Raw genomic sequence first — 18,961 nt, 5'->3', positions numbered from 1 at the left:
CAGTGCCTCTAGCTCTCCGTTTCTGATCGCCACTGTTCATGCAATGACAAAAGTGGCTGCTGCTTTTGAAATGGGACCAGCAGGCTGGGGTGTGGAGTGACCCTTAACAGTGCTTTCTTCGTTTCTGGATATTTACTTAAGCGATTGTTTAAAGCATTATTTCAGTATGGCATCACTGCCATGTGGGCCGATGTGCAGCATACTCCCATACTGCATATGTAGTCTGAAGGGTGTTGCGTTGTTGCCCGTTAGCTGTTGCTGGCTGTATTTGTTAATAAGACAAACAGTGCATTTTCTAACATTGACTTAGTTGCACTCAAGTTATTACTGTCTTAAACCTGCAGGTAAGATCCTGTTTCAGAAGAGTGGGAAATCAGCTGAAATGAACTGCAAAATTCCAGTTAACTCTAGCTAGTATTTCTCCCAGTGTTTGTTTACATATCTTGAAAAAGAAATATCCTAAAATGTTTGCCCAAAAAAAGTTATTAGATGTAGTTTTAGGTACCATAGGTTCTCATGAGCCATCTTGTTAATTTTGTGGTATTACATTTTACATTTTCCTTTCTTTACTCGTCAGTTTAATAGATAAGTCCACACTGTAAAGTCCTACACAATTAAATTAGGAATCTGACTGATCTGTCCAAGGAAGTAAGACCCATTAATTATCTGAACAGAGCTAAACTTAAAAACTTCGGGTTTTCTCCCTCAAGCTTTCTTTTTTCTAGAGTGAAGAACATTAGGAAAACAATTGTATAAAACTTGGAAGCTAAAATTTGGGCCTGTCCAGCAATTGTATGAGGCCACCTGAAAATTCCATGTACCACAGGCACCAAATAGGGAATCAAGCCAAATATAAAATACAGGAGTGAATCAAATAAAAGACTTCATTTAGCTTTGCCCTTACTGCTGAGCTGGTCGATGGGAAAAGAGGAAGAGAAATTATCAATTTGAATGTTATTGTGCAATTTACAGACTGACAGGTGAAATTCAGAGTGCCTCTCCTTAATATAAAATACTGGAAGCAACCCAAAGAATCTTTATAATCAGAGAGCATTACCGAATGAGATGAACAAGAGTGAGCAAGACAGTTAAATTTCTTTAACTTAATTGGTTAGAGAAGCCTCAGCAGAATTTGTCATATGGAACTGACATTCGTGATCATGATAAGAGAAAATTTCACTCCCTCTTTACTGGAGTCTTGGTTATGGAGAAGAGGGAATTATGCCCGTCATGTTTCAGCTTCACGTTTACATTTACCTACTAGTGACCACCAGGTGGTGCCTGGCTCCCGTATAGTCTTTGCAGGTACTTCACCAGAAGACTACTTGGCAGCTTAACAGCTGCAGCTTTTCTTTCTTTCCTTGCATGCAGATATTTCCTATGATAAAGGAAACTCAGATTATTAAAATCCTATGTGGTGACTCAGTCCATAAAGTTTTCAATTTATTTGACATATAGGAGAGTTTAAACAGTCTTTGGTTAATATTTTATTCATCTCAACAAAACAATCGTTGCATAGGAAGTTGTAGATTCTCTGCCCCGAATAGAATTTGGCTGCAAATGCTTTATTCTTCTTTGACTTGCTAGAAAACTGTACCTAAGTGTATTGGACTTGATGATTTTGGGGCTTGATTACTATAATGCCATGCACCTTCTGGCCTTAAAAAGTTCAAATTGCTTCAAAATGTGACTGTACGTCTGCTCAGTCTCCCAGGCTGTAATGTTTCTCCTTGCAGTTCAATGTGATAAAAGGGCAGATGACTGCATTGAAATTGAAAAATAAGTTTCAGTAGTCTTTTGCTGTTGCAGTAGGCTTATTTACTTCTTCCAGATGAGGAATCAATTGTAGCATCAGCATGCCAAAAGCTGCTTTATTTTCTGTCAGGCCTGGGGGCTTCTAGTCATTCAAGTGAACGTTGGTTCAACCACAGTTATTTACTTATGTAAGGGAAGTGTATTTTAAATTAAACAAAGACAGACCAAAGAGTAATAATTTTGTGTTTCTGTAGCACTTTATTACCAGTTGCTTGTTTTTCAACAGCAGTAATTAGCAAATCTTTATTCTGGCTTTTACAGGTTAAGAAAGCATACCCTAGAAGGCCCTGACTTGCCACTCTGATAAGAACCTTGACAATCCCAAAGCAGGTGAGATTGAACTGCATGGACACAGATGCTCTTCTTGCCTGTTCCATGTGCACAGATTTCTGGAAGTGGCTCTGTTCTATCATAGTTCTGTCTTCACATGCAATTAAGGTTTTGTTTCATGTTTTGTTTCACATTGTATATACTGTTTTGTTCATGTTGTATATACATATGTTTTATTTCATGTTGTATATACATACATGGGAATAAGATATATTCATCGCTGCTAGATACTTTTTTTTAAAGGTTAAACGCTTACATTTTGGCTTTCAGAGGAGTTTTAAGTGAATGCTGAATTTGAACCTCTCAAAATCCTCCTATGGGGGCATTCGAATCCTAGACCTTTGGCCATACTATCTTTGCTGTCTACTGGCTGGTTGCTCTAAATTCATGCTCAGAATTTGAACATTAATAGCAACTTATAAATCATTATTTATGGACAATGCCCATTGTGAGAGGATTATTGTCTATAAGAGAAATCACTTTACACTGTGCAGTTATTAGCAAGGTCTGTGGATTCTACAGGTTGTCCTTTTAAGATTTGGAACTAACAGGGTGAAAATGAACAGCAGTCATTACTGGAAGAATGCCATTCATCAAGGTATTTATCAAAATAAATGATGCTCTGTTCCTTGCATTTTCCTGTTTGGTGGGTCACAGATTTATAGACAAAAAATGTACAACTAAAGTGGAGACTGCTAGCAGGAAACCAGAGATTTTAGCAGAACTTAGAGGAAAGCTAAAGTTTTTGATATCTGCGGAGGGCTGGAAGGTGATTTGGAGTGTGTGTGGGAGCTTCAGCTAACATGCTTATGCCTTAGGAAAATGATTAACAAGGACCCCTAACAACTGATGAAAAAGGAAATGTTTAGATCTCAGACTGAAAAGCCCTTCATATGAAAGAAGAAACTTATTTGTAACTTCTTTAGTCCTCTCCTAAGAGGTGGAAGATTTCTCTGTACAGACAAGGTACTTCACACATGATATGATATCCAAAGTTACAGAGTTCATTTGCATTCAATAGGCTTTTCATTAGGTATGTCATTTAAAATATATATATTTTGGTAATACCCCATGGACAATGTCAGTACCTGACTGACTCAGGACATGGTTTATTCATATGAATGTCTGTCATGCTTCCCTCCTTGCCCTCTCCCTGACTGCTTGTTCTTGCTATTAAGGGTTTCCTTTTAGTAAAATCTATTCCCTGATCTAGTTCACCTCACAACAGGGGGTTAATACAATTCTTTGAGTTGAGGTGCTGCACCAGAATCCTGGCTTGCATCCTCAATGTAAAGTGGTGATTTCCAGGCCAACCTAAGGTGCCTATATTAATTCTACAAGCAAGCTTCGTTTCAAAGCGCAAGTTAAGTATGGGCCTGAAGGTTTTTCTGGAATGCAGATTAGGGTGGGTAATAATGTTTGTCAGAATATGGGTTAAAGTTGCTCCATAACCATATTCTGAAATCTTTTTGGGCCTACTTTCTAAGCAGCTCATGATGTAACATAAGTTCTTGAAAATCTGGTTCTAGAGTTTCAGTTCTGCTACTGTATTCAGCCATGCAACACCAGCAATGGAATGACTGTAACAAAAAGCTGGGAGTCTCAAACAGAAACATCCCATGGGCAGGAACATTTTTGTCTGTAGTTCACCATGCAAATTCCACTGCTGTAGAAGTAAAACTAATAGTTCGAGCTTCAAGCTTGTCAAAGGCATTCAGGCAGCTATTTTTGCTGAAATCAGTGGCATCTTGACTTTTACCTGTGGCTAGCTGGTCTCGCTTTCATTTTGCTTTCCAACCCTCCCACCCCCATCTGTACAGTACTACCTACCAAATGTGTAATTCATCTTGAATCCAGGAAACTCCCATACTATATCACTGTGAAATTCAACTAGTACAAAGTTCCCAGTGGAAGTGAAGTCTGCAACCTTCTTTGTCCCACAATATGGGCCAACTGCAGGTGATGTAGGTTGGCTTCCATCATGTATGAGCAAGTAGTCATAGATGCATCTGTCATTATCTTCCAGCTCAAAGGATAACATTTTGAGATATATCTAGAGAAAATACAACCAAAGCACTTTGTTTTCAGATTATATCCTTTTCTCTTACCCTTTGTATGTAACAAGTACAAATAGAGTCTACATTCCTTATGCGTAGATGGTGTTTTTTATTCTGTGTTTGCACCACATCCTGATCCCATATTGTAATGCAAATTATTAATACCAAATTGTTGAGTTTATCAGAATTTGGATTAGAAGAAACAGTAAGGGGCAATATTGGTCTTGTATGCTTTAAATTCTATTCTCTGGAGGAAAACAGAAAGAGCACCTGTGCAATATTTCAGTTTCTTAGTGGTGACTGTATTACCGAGGGATTATTTTGAGCAAGATGTACAGGTATAAGCTAAATTCATAAGAGTTTACATGCACATGTATAGATTTTCCCTTGATGATCATCTCAAATATCAAGATTCAGCATAAGTTTAAGTGGGTTTATGTGTTCAGATTTTCACTCTGAGAAAGCCTACTTAAAATGTGACATAACAGCTGTTATTCTCTAAGGCAAAAAGATTTCATGAGAGTACACTGCTGAAGCCAGCAAAAGAATTCCTCTATGCCTTACCTTGTATCCTACTGGAGAACTGATGATCCAGAAGCATGCTTGGTTTTTGGGGTATTTGTTGGGGTAGTTTGGAGAGGTGATGACTCCATTTGAGACTGTGAAAGTATCACCACAGTTCACTGAGGGTGTAAAGGAGAAAAAACAGAGAAAGGCTTATTGACAGGAGTATTTTGACTGTAGAAAAGTGAGCTTGCTTAAATTCTTTATTTTTCTTCAAGCCAAGAGAAAGTTTGCTACATTGAAAATCTACTGCTCAACTGTATTATTTCTTTGCCTAGTGTTTATATCAGCAGCTGCGCTGAAGCAGCTAAAAGCGTGGCTGCTAAATAACCTTTGGAGCACAGAACAACCAAACTTAAAGATACATCTGTCTTTTACAATGAAGTGTTACCATGTTAGCGCAGCATTCTAATGGGGCTAATTTACTGCACTTTCAGAAAAGAATTAGTTCAAGTATCTCCAATTGCATTATCAAGCTAGGTCTGATTCCATCTAGAGAACTGAACTTAACTGTCAAGACTAATGTGAAAAGAGTAAAAATGACATTTCTATGACTTCCTCAATTTCTGTTTTAAAAGGTAGCATTTTCAGCTGAAGTAACAAGAATTTAGTTATTTGGACTAGTGCCTTCTAACTAAAAGCATGTTGCAGCACAACACAATTATATCCAGCAGTCCATTTGTAATGCATTGATGTGTTCATAAAACAGACACTGCTGAAGTGAATTGAGCTTCATAACACATAATAAAAGCCTTTAATTCAGAAAGTAAAAATTACACAAAGTTAGTGTCCTTCCTGTTGAGTAAAATGCCACAGGGGCCTGAACAATACATGGCCCCAGTCCTGACTACATTTCATTGGAGAGATTTCTTGTCGATTTCTGCAGTCATTTTTTGCTCTGTGGCTGCACTGCTCCTGCTAGTCATTGCATTGTTTTTTATTTAAAGAAGCTGTTTTAAAGATGTGAAGAAGCCTAGCAGAGAGACTCAGAAGAATGCGAGGGGGTTCTCTGGACTACTAGTGCAAGATCTGTGTAACATCCTGTTTTCTGTTTCCTGCTCACCTTCAGCCTCATCAACATTTAGCCTTCTGTATAATTCCTATGGAGGTATAAAGAATAACATGGAAAAATCTACTCTGGAGTAAATTTTCAGACCTTCAGTTTTTCCATACAAATACCATTCATGCTGTTCTCCAAGCTCTGTAAAGGAGTGTTCATACCTCTGATGTAGGAGGCTCTGAATCCTGTGGCTGTAATGGTCTCATCACTTGCGAACTCTATCAGCATTGTGGATCCAGGAGCAACTAAGGCAGGCAGTGGCCCCTTCCCACAGTACTTGTCCAGCAAAACAGGAGAATTCTTGCTGTTTCCATTGTAAATTTTTACATAGTCAGAAGAACAATTTGAGGAGAGTTGAAGATCAAAAGCCTCAAACTGCAGGAAAACCTTAAGACAAACAAGAAACAGATGTTGGATTTACTGGGGTACACAGGGAAAGATTAAAACTAATTGTTATGAACAAGTGAACTAGGACTTTGTATCCATTTTACTATTCATCTGTCACTGAAATTTGACCTTCTGTATGAGCAGCACAATTTCACTTGGCTACCCTGTTACTGAGCCCTATGACTGATGTCTGACTATTGCTTATCTTTATAAAAGACATCAAATCTTAACTGGATAAAAACCAAGTTTAAATAAAACATCTGATAGTCTATATGAAACTTAAGTCTTTTGAAAATTGCTGAGACTGGTTTTCATTCATTGCATAACAGAATAAACATCTTGGTTCATGAAAATAGCTCCCAGATGCTACAGTCATAATAATGAGAAGAGAAATAATGCTGTATAGCCTTGACACTGTGGTTCAAATCTTCTTTCTCCTAATAAAAATTACCTTATTCTGAGGGATGCGGATCAACCACAGGTAGTTGCTATTGTTCAGGTATGGGGATGGGTAATTGACAGAGGAGAAGGAGCCTTTGTGTTTAGGCAACACAGAGCTACAGCAATCTGAAGAACAGAACCAAACAGTGCTGAAAAGAATGAAAACTACAGAAAAATCATCCAGAAATGCCAGACACAGCTCTCTACAATTTGCATCAGACAAGCTTTTAAGAAAAATCATCATGTTTACAATTGTGTTGATGTTTCTAGGGTAAAAGCTATTCAAAACCTGCAAGCAAAATAAAGCTAGTTAAGGTAACTAGCTACTTCTGGACTTTAAGACAGCAAGGCTTCACTCACATATTTCAGTTTACTATGAAAACTTTCATAAACTTTTTTAACCTCAGTCACAGGAGTAGTTTCAGTAACATCAATACATCAATTCCCCTTAGCAAATTTGTGTATTCTTAAGTGTATGCAGAATCAAACTTGAAAACCAGATTTTGACAAAGCAAAGATAGGGATAATCACTGGGGGAAGGCAATAGCACAAAGAGCACGAAAGTCATGTTACTGAATTAGTGATTGGTATACAAAGTTTGATCTCATTTGTCTTTTGTCTTTCCACATGTAATCTTATTATCAAGCTATTTAAGTAACTCCCCAAATTATAAAATATGGACATACGAATTTATGACATCTATCTTTCTCTTCCTCCTCACTGTCCTTGAGACAACTGGACTTTATTTTACATCATTTTTTCCCCTGATAGTTTTTCCTCATTTCTCTCCCATTTTTGAAATCTAGACCTTTTCTTTCAAAAGATACAGCTCTAATTATGTAATAGTGGTATTGAAATGTGATTTATTCCCAGCCCCCCATCAAGGGTTTATTTGCGTTCTGAAATCATCTTTGAGATCAGGACAGATGCTATTAAATTGAAAACTCATCTCGTGCAGTTAAGAAATTGGGAGGAAGCACCCTGATTTCTGTACCTAACTATCCAATTAAAGGAATACTGATTCCTATTACTGAACTGTGTTCCACACACAATTCAGAGAAGAATTGGTACACTAGTATTCAGACCAATATTAATGTCTTTTACTCTTTTGCTGGAAAGTAATGAAGCAACATCGCAGAAAAGTCAAATATCTTATAAATCAATTAGCCTCTCTGCTGAGAGTCAAGGCAAAACTGCATTGCAGGAGCATGTCTGGTGTTTTACCTATTGTTGTGTGTCTTGACTGAAGAGTTCCTGCTCTAAAGGAATGCTAGGTGTTTCTAGACCTTCAGATACTATAGTGATGAGTAAGCAATGGATGGGCAAAGAAGTAAATAACTATAGATAAAGCCAAGGGAACTCCCCTCAAAGAAATGTTCTAACTAGCCTAAATGGCACCCACATTTACAGTCATTCTCTGACTGAAAGAACTCACAGACCTGCTGTTACCACTGATAAATGGAACTCTAAACTATAATCATGGCTGGGGATAGCTACATGCTTTGCAACTTTCAGGGCTTTCCTGAAATTAGAAGTTCAGAGGCAGCCACCATGATGATTTTTCTGATGGCTTTTCTTTGTGTCAAAGGCCAGGGACCGGGTCAACACCTCTTAGAACAAGTCAGTTACTGAAAGTAAATTGCTCTTCCCAAGAGGCAGCAGCTTGGCACAGGGATGAGTCTTTCTGCATGCACACCAGCCCTCTTATAGGGCTGAGGAAGAGATGTGTAGAAAGGGTTGTGGGCTGAGTTCCTTTAAGGGATGTCTGGCAGTGCCTACAGACAACAACTGAATAAGGATTCACCTATCAACGGATGCTTAGTGTCTACAGCACTTACTGCACTTGTAGAGCTTGTTGATTTTAGCCACATCCAAGTTACTCAGTCCTTCTCTCTGCCCAGTGGGTATGGAGGGGTCAGGAATTGGTACAATAGTTGGTTCCCCAGGAGTGCTAGAGAAATCAAACCTGTAGAAATAAGGAAGTCACATTTCTAAATCACTTCTCTTTTAAACGGTGAAGTTCTCTAATTGCGTAAACATATTCATGTAGCATCTGCACAGAATTTCAATGGAAAAGGGCAAGAACCTTCTCAGAAATCAGTTAATCTTTCCTGAAGAACAACAGTGTGGCAGCTATTTTGTGTGCAGCAAATGAAAGTAAGAAACAGAAAAATTGCATTGTCCTGAGAACTCTGTCCTGACAAAGTGAGCTGCATTCCACCTTCATGATTCAAAGAGGCAGAGGATCTGCAATAGTTTGTCTCAATTGCTAATTCTTTATATATTTGATACCTGCAATTTCCTTCCTTCTGATAAACAAGTTTTATTTCACTGTTTTGTCCAGGAGCTGTTACCTGCTAGTGGAAGTGCCAGAAAAGGTACATGATACAAGCTTGTATGTAATGGACTAAAATGCAACCTTAGGCAGCATTCAAAAAAAAAAAAAAAAAAGTGTTCTTGCAGCAGCATACAACACCTTAATGCCATAAAAACAATCCATCTTCCCTTCCTCTCTGCCCAAATACTGTTGCCTAAATGATTTTATTAACCCAGTAACAACCTATCATAGACTTAGAACTGGCTTAGCTCAGTGACTTGATAGAGTTGCTTTGGATCATAGCCACAAAGGCCTCTAGAAAGAGGCATGAGTACAGTGATAGAAAACATTGTCCTAATTTTTTCTTCTGTTGCCACCAATTATATTTTCCATGAATACCTCTGACAGAGGAAGTATTCACCTTTGATTACGATGTCTGTTCACTCAGTTTTAAGTGAACAGCGAAAACCAGTCCATGCACAGAACAATTCTGTCTCCCCAGATCTGAGCAGAAGATCTGAGCACTGTTTGCTCCTATGAAAGGAAACCTCAGAAACCAACTTACGCGCCATAGTGCATCACAGAAGAATAGTCATAGGGAAGGCCAAGATTTTTGGATTTCACTTTCCCAAAGTTTCCTTGTTCCCCTGTAAGGTAGGAAAGCAACATTTCAGTCAGAACAGGAGAGGGGGAAACCCCACTCCTTCCTCCCCCCCATCCTTAGAGTGATATTGCTGTTCTCAGACACTGCCTGCTATCATAATTCTAAGACTAGATTGGGTACAAATCATGAGATCATTACACACTCCTTCTCACATAGGACCCTGAGTCTTCTGAAAGTACCAAAGCCTTCTGAAGCCCATGGGAGTATTTCCACTGAATCTAGTAGGCTTCAGAATAGAACCTCAGTCAAATAAGAAGTCAAATTTTCAATATAGTCAATCTAATTCCACTCTTCATGGAAATGTATTGTAATCTGCCTATCTTCATTAGAATGTTTCTAAATATATTTCAGTGTATTATCTTGAACATTTTAAACCTCCAGCTTACAGCCCCAAAGCTGTGTCCTACCTTGAGAGGGAAATCTGGCTGACTAGCTAGATCATAAAGTCAGAGGTATGTGTGGGTGACCATCAACCTGTCTCGCCGAGTCCTTCCACCATCTGTCAGAAATGAACAACTCTGGTACCAAAGGAGTCTTAGAGCTCAAGAGAAAGGGACAAGGTTTGCCTCTTACTCACACCAAAGCATGCATTTTCAGCCCTGTTCTGGCTTCATCTCTGGTCAAACCCATCAGCAGTGACTGCAGTCAAGTGAGACTAACCACCTGACATGAGGGCAGCCAAATAAGGTCAACTGGAAACATCCTGTCTAGGATGCTAGTATAGCTCTCCTCTTCAAAGCTGCTGAGCACCTCATGATTGTATCTGTTTAGTCATAAAAAGCCCCTGTGAGATAAGAAGGTGTTATACTGATACAGGACTGTGGCCCAGAGACATAAGGCTGGAATGTCACCTAAGTTTAGTTGTCTAAGTTATGCACAGAAGATATTCAGGCTCTCAGGGTTGTCATAGGAGAGACAGAGGCATACTCAGAGAGGGGATTTCATCCCATTTTAATATGAAGGCACCTATTTCTCTCTTGACTGGAGAGCATTAATATGAATTACACCTGGGTCACTTGCCCATGGTAAGACAGGCAAACAAGCAATGTCAGAGCACAGAACTGAACACAGTTTGCCCAGCATCTGGGCTAGTACCCTAACCACTGAGCAGTCCTTCCCAGTTCAACATCTGTACCTTCATTATTATAACTAGTGGTTTGTAAACTACAAGCCGTCTGGGCAAGAGTTCAGCATTGGACAGTTGTCAGAAAATCATCCTGACTCAGTCTCTTGAGTTTGCACAACTTGGCTGGCAAGCTTGCTAACAGAGCTAGTCTCTTCCAGTAACAAACACCCTTCAGTGCTCATCCCAACCTGGACTAGGAAATGCAAAAAAAAGCATCAAAATCCTGAATTATACAAAATATGGGGATAAAAGTGACTTTAGAGCTTTTCATAGCTCAAAAACTGACTTAAGGCTCAAACCAGTTCTCATCAGCATTGGCATTCCCTATCCTATTAGGATTTTATCTCAATTTCTGTCATCTTCTATACTGATTTCAAAAAGAGTTATCAGGTGTTCAGTTTCTTTTGAGGTGATGAAGAAAGAAAAAAATCAGTTCCATTTCAGTGAAACATTTAGGTAGCTACTGGTCTACATGTGTAGAAGTGGTTTTTGCTGAACTGGTTTGTTAAAAAGCAGGACTAAAGGCAGCCCAGCTAAACAGAGGGGCTGCCTACCCTTGGCATCTGCCTTGTCACATGCCACAGAGGTCCAACTGTCTAGACCTGCACAAATGTACAGTTTACTTAACCCATCTCCTCCACTCTAAAAACAAAAGCAAAAAAAAAACACCCTACCTCTGCCAGAATCTAAGTGTAGTGACTCAGGAACGCTGAAAAGGAAGGTCTGGCTGAAGGCTCTGAACACAATTTTGTTCCCAAAAAGTTTGTGAAAAAACAAGCCAAGTTTTGAGTATGTAAGTAGAGAGCAAATGATCAAGCTGCATTTTATCAAAACAAAGAAGTAGGATTGCTTCCAAAGTGAACCACTGGGTTAAAAACAAAACCCAGCAAACATCCACAATACTGCAATCCTGGCAAGCGAAAAAACAGAGCATGTGGGAGAGCTGGGAAATTGCAAAAGGTCTTGAGGTCTAGTTCTGCACCACTGAGGTCAGGGGAAGCTCTGCCGTCAGCACTGTTGAATGATGTCTTTTTTTTTTTTCTCCCCCAGGAGATATACATTAACATCGAATGCTCATGAATGAGGTGGTGTCCCTTCATCTCTTTTTCTCTGCACATCTTTGAATTCTTTTCCTACACTGCTTGTGTCACACACTCCCTGCAGTCTAACTTCCTTACCCCAATCAGTCCTCACTCCTGATTTTTGCTGCTAGAACACGGAGCGTGTATCACCCCTTTTAGCATAGTCTTGTCTTCCTCACCTCTTCCCCCTCTCTTTTTCTTTCATTATAATAGGCCTGAATCAGAGCTTGCTTACATCTGTAAGCATTGAGAATGATATCTGAACCTGTGGTCTTTCCCCTGCAAAACTGGTGTAAGTGAGATTTTGTGTCTCATATCTTAGGTATAACTTCATGTTTTTAAACTCCTCTTCCAGGGTGCATCCTCTGCTAGCTTTTCAAACATGACATCCTTGTTGTACAATAATGGCAAACAATTCATAACATAATTATACCATAACAGCAGAACTGACATTTAAAGAACAGCACAAATTGAATTTACTTGGGATATCTTGGGAACAGCTGAAAAAAGTTTGGAGAACACTGTTTTAGGAATTTGTAATAAAAACAATCAGCTCCAGCTGGAGGAAAAAAATGTATTTTCAGCTGTGTATGACGCTGAAGAATTAAATATATAGAATTTTGTATTCAGTTGTCCAGCCTTGTTTACTATTATTCATTTTTTATAAAGTAGTCCACTATTATTTCATTACAAATGTTGTAGCTTGCCTAGCTTGCTTGTAGCCATCACAGACAAGTGGCTCCTTGCATCCCTTCTCCTGCTTTCTCCTGTGTACCACTTTCTCATTTTCCTTTCTTTAGGACTTCCTACCATTCAGGCCTGCAGCTCTGTATGTCCCTATATCCCCAGCACACAGCTCAAGGGCAGGTCCCCAAACCATTCATCCTATTTCCTTCTTTTTCCCAAATAATATTCACTTGTTTTCCCCTACAGATTTACCACTCCTGAACATTCCCTATTGCTCCGTCTTCTCACAGAAGTGTCCGTCATTCTCTTCACAGAGCAAATAATTGCAGTCCTTTCTCTCACATCATACCAGATCCCAGAATGTCCCACATGCTAGTGGCCGCATGTGTTTCCATTCTCACCCTCTTCATAAGGCCCATAGTTCTCATCTACGTTTCAGGCTATATTTCACTTACTGCCAGTGCTACGACCTCTGCCTGCCACCTTCCCTATTTCCGCAGTTTTCACCCAATAGAGTTGCTGTGCACTTCCTCAAATCAAGATTCCCCACCATGTCACTCCACCTCAACTAAAAGTGTCCCATGGTCCCTTGCTTCCTGGCCAAATCCACGTGCACTTCTCTTCCTCCATTCCGCCATTCTTAGGCTTTCCTAATTGCTCCTAATATTGCCTCTGTTTGGGACAAAGTGCCAACATCTTACATCCACCAAGACAAAGAGCAGAGTGGGGTTGGGTGGATTCACTGGAAGATATTAATAGGGCTATCAAATGGATCTTTGGATTAAGGACAGTTTCAGAGATAGGAAAGGAGCAGTATTTTACCAGTCTGCCTTTTCCCATTTCTAGTTTTCTGACTGGCTCCCAGCTTGAGAGTTCTACCCACCAGCACTTAGGACATTTATTCCACATTTGAAGCTGATCAGATGAAGCATGCAAGGGTTACCAGACTGCATAGAGAAAGACTGGCAGGCTGCACCCAGTGCTAGGTTGAGGGGTGTTGGCCAGCAAGTAGGGCTAAAAGGGTAATCTCTGAAAGCTGTTCCAGCTGTCTGTTCTGCTGACTGTGTGCCAGGAATTCAGGAGCATCTCCACTGTATTCTAAAGGCTGTCAGAGCTCACACTGCCTACAAATCTCATTTACTCCCATGGCAAACATCAAGGATCTTGATGGCTAATTTGTCTGCCCAGCTTCAGTTATATGATGTTGCTGCAGTGCCAGCAGGTATCCCTATGGTTATAGGCTTAGGACAGACACGGACCAGAGCATATTCAGGTCTGAGCTAAAGAACAGAAGAGACTGATGGTTTATATTCCTGACATGCTCAAAAGCTTGCATAAGCCTTCACCCAGACTGTGGACAGAGAGCATCACAGAGAACAGGACTAAAAAAGACCTCAAGAATATCCTGAAAAGCTCCAGTTACAAAGACTCCATGCCCTTCCTGGCCAATGTATTCCAGTGCTTTACCATCTTCATTTCCAGAAGTGTTTTCCTAATGTGACCTGATTTCAAGTGATTCAAGCCCATTACCACCTGTGCTCCCCACAACAGAAAGCAGATGATTCCTTTTTCTCCTTGCTACCACATTTCATATTCCTGATTACCTTGTTATTGCACATGTAAGGCTCAGCTCAGGCTGTGATCAAGATCCTGCTTTTAGGCTGTACCTGCATCAGAAATATGCTAACATAGCTGTGGCAGCAGAAATCCCCCCAGTAAAAACAAACTCTGATCAAGGAATGCTGTCAGTTAGGTATTAATGATGATTATTTGTATTGCTGTTTTCAGAAGAAATATTCTAGTTTATCTTCAAAACTGCCTGTTTTCTCTTAAGATTTAGTGGACATACCTGCCACAATATGTTCCCACATAATCTTGACAAAGCTGTCCCGGTCACTCCATGCCTGTTCATGGATGAAGCCCAGTGCATGGTTCATTTCATGCTGAATTGCTGCTTTATCCATGCAGCCATTTTTCATCAGGCCCAGTGCTTGACGTCCTCCAATTTTTCCAAAGTAAGACCAGCAGCTAAGAATAGCCAATCAATAACCAAAATGGTCACGTTCAGCAAATACAAAGAAGTAGATGTACCAATTAAGCCACCAAGGGCCTCTAGATGTGCAGCCACAGGGGACACATGCAAATAGTCACTGCTGTGACATAGTTGGCTACTGAAAGCTGACAGATTAAATCTACAGAAAGGGAAAAGTAAAGCTTTTGTGATAAGTGTGGCAAATTTCAAAATAGTAAATGGGCTACGTCAAACTAAGATTAAACATTTCAAGTAGTTAAACAAGGAACCTGAAGCAATTATTCCTAAATTTTTTTGTAACATAAGGAAAATATCCCATTTCAAATTATACCCTGTTATCTTCAATGAAGTCCACACACAAATTTGTTCCTGCAGCCCATAAGGAACGTGATTAACTACCGGTATAAATAAAAATGAAATATTGCACCTGCCTTCTGAATCTTGACTCCTAGGATAAGAAAGGGAAATGACTTAAATCCAGACTAAACAGGAAAGAAGCTGAGAGACAAACCAAAAGGAATAAACCAAAAACTTTTGGGTGCTCTCACTCCCAGGAGTCAGGGAACTTACCTCTGCCCATGTTCAATGTGCACATAGTCTGCTTCTGTAGTACGATTTACAAACTGCACACAGGTCAGTGTGGAAACCTCTTGCAGAGCATCAGCAATCCAAGACCTCTCTGTTACTGCTGGGAAGAGAAAGGGGCCAAATAAAAATCTTACTTGGTTTATCAGTGTAAAATAAGATGGGGTGACATTCCTCAATCTTCACACTACTTTAGCTTTTTATTGTAAGTACAATCAGAAAAAGGGGCACAAAGCATTAAGAGATTTTCAAATTGATTAGACTTTGAAGGGGAGATGCAATAATTACAGCTGGCCCTTATGCATTCTATAGGTGGTAGGTGATGGGTGGGGGAAAGTGGAGGACTGGCATTATATTCTCCATTAGACAGAAGAGAAAATGTGAAACAAGGCTGAAATACAAATAATTGGATTAGAGCATCCCAAATGAGCCATCTGACTGTAGTTAAGCACCAAAAAACTAGCTTGTTTATCAGAGACAATGAAAGCTTGCCATGCACCCCTTGAAGTCATTTGAGGCAGCCAGTGTTCAGAAGCTCTGAAGATCACAGCATTTCTATTCAGGTGCCAAATATAGATTGGAGCGTTTATCTACTTTTGAACATTTTGGCCTAATTTAGCTTCCTCAATTATGAATTATCTCCAACTACTTTGTATCTCAATTTCCTCATCCTTAAAGTTTTGAAAGTGAGGTAGAGAGAATAACCCTTACCTACCCACAAGAGTATGTGCTGCAGTTCTGGAAGCACACAGGGGCAGAGGAGCAGCCTGGATAATGCAGAGACTGGGCTCTCCCCAACCCTCCCCTGCTCAAATAGTAGCATAAAGAATCCCCAGGAATGGGAACCAGACCCAGGCTGTATTTCACTTCCATATCATTTCCCCTCAAAGAGAGATCTTAAGAAGGGTCTCTATGGAAGCCTTGGAGAAGGAGAGATGAAGACCCACACAGCTGATATGAAGTCTTCTAGATCAATGTTCTAGAATAAGACATTGGTCCTGCAACCATTTCCACTGGAAAAAAATCTATTGACTGACCTCAGGGAAACAACAAGAAAAAAAAATGTCTGAGGAGATTTTTCCTCCATTTTTTTCTCTGCAGGATTTCCAGTGGGGGAACATTTATTCTGGAGATTTGAAAGATTACAGAGTTCCAAAAAGCATTCCTGGGAATAATGCATTTTGACACAAATATGTTCATGGTGAGAACAGGTTGTATTTTTTCTTCTGTACTTGCTAAATATCAGCAAGTGCATTATAGCTAGTAGGAATGAACTCATATTTGTAGTTAAAATGAATTACCTGGTATTTACATAACAAGTACTGCCCAAGTAACTGTGTATATTAGTGTTTGTAACTAGCATATTTGGAGTCAGCCAAACTATTGTAGGGCCAACAGATAGATGTATCAAAAAGTTTTCATTTGGACTAAGACTGCTTTTGATGCATGCCACAGAATCATTATAAAATAAGGCACAGAATTCAGTGACCAGAAGATCGATGCTAACTTCATATAATCCATTTGCATGCACTTACAGAAATCAGAAGAGATGTTAATTGGAACCTTGACTAGTCCATCTTGTGACTTGGGCCATAAACAACTCTCACAGTTAATTGCACTGCGTTGCCCTCTTCTCAAGATGATGTCTCCTTCGTAAACAGCTGTTCCACTATCTGGCAGATGAAAAAAAGAAAACATACAAGAAGGCAAATTACAGAAGTGCAAAAGGAAGATGAGAGGCATGCACTAACCAAGCTTTTGTAGTTTTGGAAATTTCTTCCAGTGAAGGGTTACTTTCCAGTAATGTGAAAAAGGATTAGCAAATTAGTACCAAGTGCATAACACAGTATGCTAAGACTGGTTAGGTCTGACTTCCTGGATAGAAAAGATTAATATTAATATAGATGTCACAGTGCAGCTGTAATCAAAGCTGTGACTAAATATGTATTAGCTTAAGAAATTTTGGGATCTTTAGAGTGGAAGGCTCTCTAGCATTGTAGCTAGCTCTTCATTAGAGCTTATGGAGTTAAAGAGAAGTTGTAACTGACCTCTGAAAACATGGAATAAACCATAGAAAAGAAATGACTTTGTCATGCATATTGAGTACATGCTAGCTATTAATTTCCAGGTTACCTGTTAGTTTGACATATGACACTGTGACAGGCTTCTCCATTCTGACTCCCAAATACTTGGAATATGTTTCTCACAGACAAGAACTACTGGTTATTATGCCAAAAATGTACTATAGTTTTGGGTACAGCAGACACAGAAGTGACTTGATGTCACACAGGAAAGAAATCAAAGTGAAAAGGATTCTGATTTGCTGAGGCTTCATGTAAAAAAACATTCCTTATAGCAATTACTCAACTCTATTTTCTTTATCACAACAACAAATGAAGAAACTGAATGCAACTTTAAAACACATCTGTGCTCTGAATTTCATGAATTGTTTTCCACTGATGCTGGGCATTTTCAAAGAGAAAAAAATGTACGGAATTAGGAGAACAAGGTATAGAGAAGCAGCCCCCACCAAAACCTGCAGTTACTTTTAGAGTAATTAAAATCAAACTCACCTAAGTCATTGTTTCTTGTAGTTATCTGGGAAAAAAAAAAAGTACATCCTTTAGCATATGCTTGGCATATACTCTGCATAGCAGAAAATTTCTATCATGTAGAATCACAGCAGTAAACATTTGTAATTAATATTAAGACAGTCAGACCAACTCAGCAACAGCAATGCAAATTCTTAACTGCTCTGAGAGCAGGGACACACCTGGACAGATTTATTTAGTACAAAGTTATAGAGAAATGCTAAATTAGCTGGCAGAAGAAGATACTGCATCTTCAAGTTTCTGAGATGGTCTTCTGTGTTCTGCAGCTGTGTTCTCAAAGATGCGGTTAGTTTTCTCAAGAGAAGTTTTATAGGAAAGCTGTTGTTATTAACAAGTGTAACAAAATTAGATAACATGAAACATTTTCACAAAACAAACAAACTGCAGGAACTCCCAAGAGAATTGCCAGGCTCTCATTTCATACTTATTTATCTTCAGAAAACAGAGGAAGTGAAACAATAAGAAAATCTAGTAACCTTAAAGTGACTCATCTTTAATTCTGAGGAACCCACAAGCTGCTGCAGGTTCCCTCACTGCTGACAGACTGGACATCTGCTAGCAGTCTGTCTACAGTAAAACTCAGTCTTGAAGGAAGTGTTAGACCCATCCCTACTGATTACCTGTCCTAGAAACTCCTTAGCTTGCTGCCAGCAGCCACCCTGCTCTGCCAAGGTCCAGAGCCTGGCTCTCAGCCCACCCCCTCCCTGCACAGCTTTCCACCAAGCTTCAGCTCCTGCAGAATACCCAGTGCTGCATAAAATCCTCACGATCTGCTGGGTCAGTGAGTCAAATCTTTACTAAAGAGACAGGAAAACCTTTGTAATTGCCTGCAAAAGCAAAACTCAGATCTATATAGTTCATAGCAGGTGATGGCAGAGGGTGATCTTTGACAGGTATTTCCAGATAAAGGAATGAGCTGATCCCTTGTTTTTAGAGTACTTTGCTAGGAAAATCTTGGCTGATATTAAATAAAACTTTTCTCATATTTTCATTTTAACACTACTGATAGTATGCTTCTAGGCTTTCTAGAAATATGCGGAATATTTTGTGACTTCCAGAATTCATCTACACAGTTATAATTTCCATGAAAATTATACTGAAATAATGAGGTAGAGACACAAATAACACGATTTTCCTTGTCTGATAACAGGATGAAGTTCAGAAGTCCTTATCAGTTTGCTACATTGGTAACCAGAGGTCCT

At 39.4% G+C, this 18,961-nt stretch overlaps 1 protein-coding gene across 1 annotated transcript; it reads right to left on the bottom strand.

The window, feature by feature from the left end:
* Positions 1 to 3,944: 3,944 nt before the first annotated feature.
* Positions 3,945 to 17,989, bottom strand: LOC106498113 (astacin-like metalloendopeptidase). The gene is given in 12 exon segments (XM_067295557.1): positions 3,945 to 4,198; positions 4,767 to 4,885; positions 5,988 to 6,213; positions 6,665 to 6,780; positions 8,493 to 8,620; positions 9,537 to 9,618; positions 14,380 to 14,558; positions 15,133 to 15,250; positions 16,683 to 16,820; positions 17,571 to 17,609; positions 17,721 to 17,745; positions 17,921 to 17,989. Coding segments are annotated over 12 exon segments (1,470 nt in total). The 3' UTR covers positions 3,945 to 3,967.
* Positions 17,990 to 18,961: the final 972 nt, after the last annotated feature.

The sequence above is a fragment of the Apteryx mantelli genome, chromosome 4, assembly GCF_036417845.1.
Source record: "Apteryx mantelli isolate bAptMan1 chromosome 4, bAptMan1.hap1, whole genome shotgun sequence".
Taxonomy (NCBI): domain Eukaryota; kingdom Metazoa; phylum Chordata; class Aves; order Apterygiformes; family Apterygidae; genus Apteryx; species Apteryx mantelli.
This window is presented reverse-complemented; position numbering and strand designations above follow the sequence as displayed.